General features: G+C 50.1%; 1 protein-coding gene across 2 annotated transcripts; it reads right to left on the bottom strand.

Annotated features, from left to right (window-relative positions):
- Positions 1-223: 223 nt before the first annotated feature.
- Pced1a (PC-esterase domain containing 1A) lies at positions 224-6170 on the bottom strand. Of its 2 annotated transcripts, XM_041670400.1 has the most exons (8): positions 6030-6170; positions 5590-5730; positions 5020-5099; positions 4671-4909; positions 4431-4581; positions 4097-4343; positions 1596-1871; positions 224-1293 (listed from the first exon to the last, which is right to left on the bottom strand). In XM_041670400.1, exons 2-8 carry the CDS (start codon positions 5711-5713, stop codon positions 1046-1048), a joined length of 1365 nt encoding a protein of 454 aa, XP_041526334.1. In that variant the 5' UTR covers positions 5714-5730; positions 6030-6170; the 3' UTR covers positions 224-1045. The 2 variants fall into 2 exon arrangements, with proteins under 2 accessions (XP_041526334.1, XP_041526335.1); XM_041670401.1 differs by having other exon boundaries at positions 5590-6051.
- Positions 6171-6352: the final 182 nt, after the last annotated feature.

The raw sequence follows: 6352 nt of genomic DNA, 5'->3' as shown, positions 1-6352 counted from the left end.
CTGTGCTGGTGCTTCTGGTCTCCTGGCTCTCCGAAGGGTTTTATTAACTCACACTGTTTGTGACCATCTCCTTAGCACCACTGTATGTTAACCACGTCCTCTACTAATCTACCAGATTGTTACTCGAGATCAACATTTTTCTGACCAGTTTTTGTTTTCCTTTGGGTGAGATGTTGTCCTTTTCAAAGGTTTCATTAACAAGAACAGAAATGAATCCAAGAACTCTTTTAATTCAAATTTAATGGGTCCTTAAACACCCACTTTCTGCCCCATTATCACTGTCATACTCCAGCCCTTCCCCTCCCCTATTTCAAAGCTGAGCCCTTGAACTTCTGCTTTTCTTTGTGACCAGTTTAGCATAGCATCTCTGCTACCACCCCTCCCTTGCAATGACCTTGGGTGTCTTCTCTATCAGCCCTTGTTTCCCCTAACTACCAACAAAGGTTGGCCAGTGTTTGCTTTGCTCTTACTGAACACCACAGCAAGTAAATAAAGGGATCCTAACTGGTGTTTGGCCTGCTTTTGGAGTTTCTCAGGTAGGTGCTAACAACTTACTAAATGCCTGCTATGTGCCAAGAATGCAGGCTCAGACTGTGTCCTCCTCCCTCCAGGAAGAGATGAGTACCAAGAATACACATGACTATACACAACCACAACGGGGAGGGTAAGTTAGAATTAGCCAAATCTGAAATCCCACCTAAAATACTGACAGTTTAACTCAATCCTTGATTGTTTCCAGTCCCAAAAAGACTTGCTGATAACAAGGGATATTTACTGCATATGTTTTTGTGAAGATAGAACTGTGTTAGAAGAATATTCATTGAAATATATTTTGAATAGTTTGCACAAAGGCCCAAGAGGCAGCTTCCCCAATCCTTAAGGCCACGGTTTGGGAGAACCACTCCCTCACACAGGAATGTCACTTTGTCCTTCCATGCTTTTATTGGTCTCAGCAATGGACAAGAACACCCCGGCCCAGCAGCTACCGGTATCAGGCAGACCCTTCAGGGTCATTGGCAACTCTAGTTCCAACCTAAGATCTTGTCTACCCAGGCCATGTTCCCGAATGGGCATGTCCCCGTCTGTCCTGTTTATATGTGTGGATCAGTCTGTCTGAGTGTCTGAGTCGCTGCCTACATGCCCCACCGATCCTTGGTACATGGTAGGGGTTGTTAGAAACATAGCGTGGCTTGCCCCGGTGGACCACAGGGCCCCGGTGTTGACCATGGGAGACAGGGCCAGACACTGACGGTGGCAGGGGACCAGGCACAAAGTTCATTCCAGGGCCACATCCTACAAAAGAACCAGTCATTATCAGAGTAAGTTTCTGACCAGATAGCTCTGCTCCTCTGGGGTAAGTTTCTCTGGACTTTTATTTCCCTTCTGCAAAGATGGGGATTCTACTTTGATTCTACTTCCCTTACCACCAGACCAAGAACTGTGAGCAGATTAATGAGTTTACAGAGGCTGTTCCAATCTGAGGGACTAATGTGACCAAGCCCAACTCCCAAGCTCATGTGAACACAGGTGGCTAGGCTGGGGAATGGGCACAGGAGGCTGGGGAAGGTGTGGGCAGAGGCTACAGAGGTACCTACCTAAGTTAGAAGGCATCGAGAAGTCCTCCATTGCATTGTGTTTGAAGAATTCATAGGGTGGAAAGGGCTGACCTTGGAAAAAGGGGGCATCCTGGTGCAGGGGTGGGAACAAGGGAGGTGGGGAGGGCTGAAGAAGTGGGTAAGGAAAAGACATGGGAGGAGGCAAATGGAAAGGTGGGAGTAGGGGCAAGGCCAGCTTCTCCTTGAAGTCTAGAGGCTGCTTATGGCTTCCCTGGAATGGATGATCCATCTCTGGCCAGTCTTCAATCCATGGGGCTAGGAATAAGATGATTGTGTTAAGTTGGCCAGGGATGCCAGGTTGCCACAAATGCTGTCTATCCACACTTCCAGAGCTCTACTCCAGCCTTCCTCATTCCTCTTCACAAGACAAGACTAAATCGTGTTCCTTTTTTTTGGCTACTCATGTCTGCCTGTGTTCTGACTTCATGCCTGCTCCTGCGCAGTGGCTTTATCTTTAGTTTTTCCTTCTTCGCAAGTCATCCTCATAGATCAATAAATCAGTCAAATATATAGATCCAACTCCCCCTTCCAACTAGTCCTCAATTTCTTCTAAACCATCGCAGAGAGTTTTCTACCGTGTATTTTCCCCTCATCAATTGTGTATTGCCTCTTTTGAATACTTTATGCCTTCAATGCTTTTCCTACTAAATAGAACTGCCTGACAAGCTTAATAAACCACTCCTTTCCAACAGTTCAGCTACATGACATCAACAATACACCCTGTCCTGAAAGCACTTCTCTGTTCTTAACTACTTTTGCTTCCCCATCAATCTGCTCTCTGCCAACCCAAAGTGTGAGCATGGCTCTGCTGTCTGTTTCCTAGTTCACACTCACATACCCTCTGCTACTGATGACTCCAAGTGTGGCTATCACAGGTCAAACAGATCTTCCCTAACCAAACTCACTTGCTCATCTTCCCACTTCAAGTCTTTAAACAATTTTAACTTCCTTTTCCCCACCTTGAGACAAGGTCTCATATTTTCCAGGCTGGCCTTAAACTCACTTTATAGTTAGCGATCCTCCTGATTCATTTCTCAAGTGCTAAAGTTACAAGCATGCACCACTGTGCCTGGTTGTAAATGGTGCTAGAGACTGAACCCATTGCTTCATGCATGCTGCCAACTTCAAGCACTCTACCACCTGAGCCACATCTCCAGCTATTTCCAGTTCTTAGATGGAATCTGAAGTTGTGAAGTACCACAAACTAGGCTTTCAACCTTTTCAAACATTCCTTTATTTACTGAGGACCAATTCTCTCACTAAGCAAAACAAAGGAAATGGAACCAGTACATAATCCATCTGAATCCACCTTCCTAAAGTTCCAGCTCTTAGCTAATAAGCCCTAATGGCAGACTATTCCTGGCCTTTCTGTGTCCCCCACAGCTTCTATTGCTGCAACAATAGCATCTAAGATAACTCATGCTTCCAATTCAGCAAAGACTGTATTCTTGGCACTGAAGCCCAGCACATCTGTGCTGGTACTGGGCTGGAGGGGATGAACTACCAACAAGTGACCTGATGCAGAGGAGCAGCAAACGGAGAAAGAAGTCAGGATGTTTCCTTTGCAGGCCGGCAGGGACTAAGAGACTAACAAGCAAACAAAAGATCCGTAGCAGAGAAGGTCTCAGCAGGGAGGCAATGAGAGCAGTGTCTCAAAACCAAGCTGAAGCAGTGGGACTCTCCGCACCTACAGCAGTGGCTAGAACAGGGTCGGGAAGACTGCACTGGGCCGGAACCAGAGAAGACTGGGACCCTGAGGTAGAGAGGAGCCTATGAGCTACTGTCCACTAACCGTATCACCTAGAGACTGACTTGCAAAGACACTGCAGGTTACATTGTCTCTGCTCTATAGGCTGCTAGCTGGCTGGAGCTCTCACTTCTGCAGTTGATGAGCTTTCCTGGCGCTGCAACACTACTTGGACTTGGATCACCCTTCCTCCATTATCTGTCCTCACGCTTCCTACCTGAGACTACCTACAAAGAGTTTCACTTTCCTTCATCTCACTGAGTATGGTCTTTTGATCCTGGCTTTTTTGTTGTTGTTGTTTGCTTTGTTTTTGGCTTTTTGAGACAGGATTTCTCTTTGTAACAGCCTTGGCTGTCCTGGAACTCACTTTGTAGACCAGGCTGGCCACAAATTCATAGAGATCTGCTTGCCTCTGCCTCAAAAGTGCTGGGATTAAAGGTGTGCACCACCACTGCCTGGCCTTGACCCTGCCTTTTGCAATCAGTACTTGGTCACTTTCCTTCAAATCACACAGCTGAATCACACAGCTGAAGAACCAGGAGATGAACAGTCGAGTGACTCCCATGATCTAACCACTCCCAGGAAGTGAGAGTGGAATACTCAGGAGCCACCACCATTTTTTCAAAGGATCACCTACTTTCTACAGGTACCTCTGTTGCATTTGGTTCTCTGTGCCTTCTGTGCTAAAGGTCCTATTGACATCACTACCCACTCACTCTGTGGCAGATCTTACCTGGGAGAGGGTCGTGTTTGGGTAGCTCCACACCCCAGGCATCAGCCACATGGCTCAGAAGTAAGTGTGAGAGGTGGCGGTGTGCATGCTGGTCCCAGTGGACACCATCTCGATGACGGTGATGCACGGCGTGACGGAAATGGAAGTGGAGATCCAGGACGTCGAAACAATGGTTCCCAGCTAGTGTAGCACTGTAGAAGTTCCCCTCAACCACATCCTGTCGCAGAGAAACTGCCAGGGGCTGGAGCTAATAGAGAAAGTGGAGCCTCTAAAATGGTCTCCTATTGACCAGCCAGCCACTCTATCCCTGTCCAGAAGGGTCCCACTCACTCACCTCTGGCAGGAGGAAACCCCCAGTGACACGCTCCCCCAAAGGCATTGCCATGTTCCACACCAGCAGACAAGAGTCTGGCAAAACCTGATCCATTCGTACAAACACTCGTTCCAAGTTCTCTCTGTAGCTCTCCATTGGGCAGCGGCCATATCTGTTGGGTAACACGGAGGGTGGGCAAGGGCACAGGGATGGCGCCATACCTCCTCCTCCAACCAGTATTTCCCTTTCCCTCGCCTGAACCTGGAGAGATCCCAGAGGCAGGAGTTGATGATCACCAGGTCAGGGGCAGGTCCGTATGACAGTTCCTTCAAGACGTCCTCAAGGTACTCGGAGTAAACACGGGTGAGGAAGTAGAAGCGCACAAGGTGGTGGCCAGAGACAGAGCAGAACTGGCGGACCTCTCGGTACTGTGTCCCGTTGTGGAGCTCGCCCAGCTGGCCCCCAGCCACCAGCTGATCCTGTTCAAAGCTCAGCTCCCCCTACCCACCCACCCCCACCCCGACGGTCAGATCCATGCCAGGCAGGTGGTCCTTTTCAGGCCAGGGTCTGCACCCACCCAACACTGGCATGGTTGCCAAGTTTCTCTCACCTTGGCTTTTAACTGGGAGGCTGTGAGCAGTGTGTCTTTCTGGAGCAGAAGCACCAGGTCCTTATACACAGCTCTCTGAACTGCAGGGAGATAGGGATCCTAAGGTTAAGGCAGGCCTCTCAGAGCCTTCCAAATGAAGGCCTTTTGTTTCCCAGGGTTTGGCTGCTCAAGAGCTGACTTAAAGGAAAAGAAAAGATGAGGTTTAAAAACCTCGGCTCGGTTCTGTCTAGTCAGATGCATCTCCTCTAACCTATATGTAGTGACCCAAGAGACCCAAGGGGCACAATTAAGCCAGCCCTGTCACCAGGGAAACACACAACATAACCCACAGCTCCTTTTAAGAAAATCATGGAGGGCTACAAGAGATAAAGATGCTACAAGCATGGGCTAAAATAATGCACAAATGATATGCCAGGGCACCCGTGGAAGGTATGTAGGTGAAAAAAATACAAGTCTAGTGTTCTAAAACAGTAGAAAATGGAGAAGACGGAAATGAAGATACGGGGTGCAGACATAAAGAAAAGGCTGCAGATATAGAACTATGAAATGCCATCCTAAGTGGTCACTCACTGGAGTCCCCCAAAATGACCACGAACTTGTTGTGGAGCAGTTGCTGGACTTCGGAGGCTTGGAAGTGGACCATGGCGCTTCGCAGTAGGCGGTGTGGCACCTTGTTTTCCAAACAGAAGACCATGCTGCCACTGACGCCAGCTGCAGGGAGAGGCCACTAAGCTGAGGGAGGGCAGGGACTCAAGGTAGGTCAGTCTGTCCCAAGATGAGAGATGCGCGATGGCCCCTCCCTGGCTGCTCTGAGTAATAGGGAGGAGAGTGGGGCCGCATGGCGCATCCCATGATAGCACCAGCCTTCATCACACTCGGAGGGAAGGTGGAGGGTCGCTTGGACCAAGGGCCTACACTATGGCGCTTCGCGCGAGCAGCGACTCCCTTGCTCCCAGCCACGTGTCAGCAGCGGCCCTGCGCGTGCGCACACGTCCGCTCGCGCCAGTTACCAAGTCTCCGGGCTCCAGGGATTCACCAGCCAGTAGGGCAGGCCCGGGCGCCCTGCGCCTTGCCGACGGCGGGCTCCTGATCTAGAGTCATGTTCCCGCGCCCCTGGAGGGCGGTAGGTTCGGCAACGACCCCGCCCCGCAGAGCCCAGGTGCCCAGGTTAGTTGTCGGTACGCAGCTCGACGCCCAGTGCTCTCCATGCGGGCGTCGCGGTGGTCCAGCCAACGCCTCCAGCATCTGAGCTCCAGGAGGAGATGCTCATGGCTCCCACTTCCGGTCACCCATGTCTCTCCCTGCGCGACCCGCAACGCCGGAGGGGTCAGAA

The sequence above is a fragment of the Microtus oregoni genome, unplaced genomic scaffold, assembly GCF_018167655.1.
Source record: "Microtus oregoni isolate MIOR12 unplaced genomic scaffold, Mior012 000020F_ref0000438, whole genome shotgun sequence".
In the NCBI taxonomy this organism is placed as follows: Eukaryota; Metazoa; Chordata; class Mammalia; order Rodentia; family Cricetidae; genus Microtus; species Microtus oregoni.
Note: the sequence above shows the minus strand (reverse complement) of the source record. Positions and strands in the feature narration are given on the sequence as shown.

What these genes read in the sequence shown, in the direction of transcription:
- Pced1a (XM_041670400.1), bottom strand. Translation starts at nt 5,713, where the DNA reads ATGGTCTTCTGTTTGGAAAACAAGGTGCCACACCGCCTACTGCGAAGC. An exon ending in GGTCATTTTGGGGGACTCCA is followed by an intron (nt 5,100 to 5,589) that starts GTGAGTGACCAC and finishes ATCTCCCTGCAG; the next exon opens with TTCAGAGAGCTGTGTATAAG. An exon ending in CCTCCCAGTTAAAAGCCAAG is followed by an intron (nt 4,910 to 5,019) that starts GTGAGAGAAACT and finishes GTGGGTGGGTAG; the next exon opens with GGGGAGCTGAGCTTTGAACA.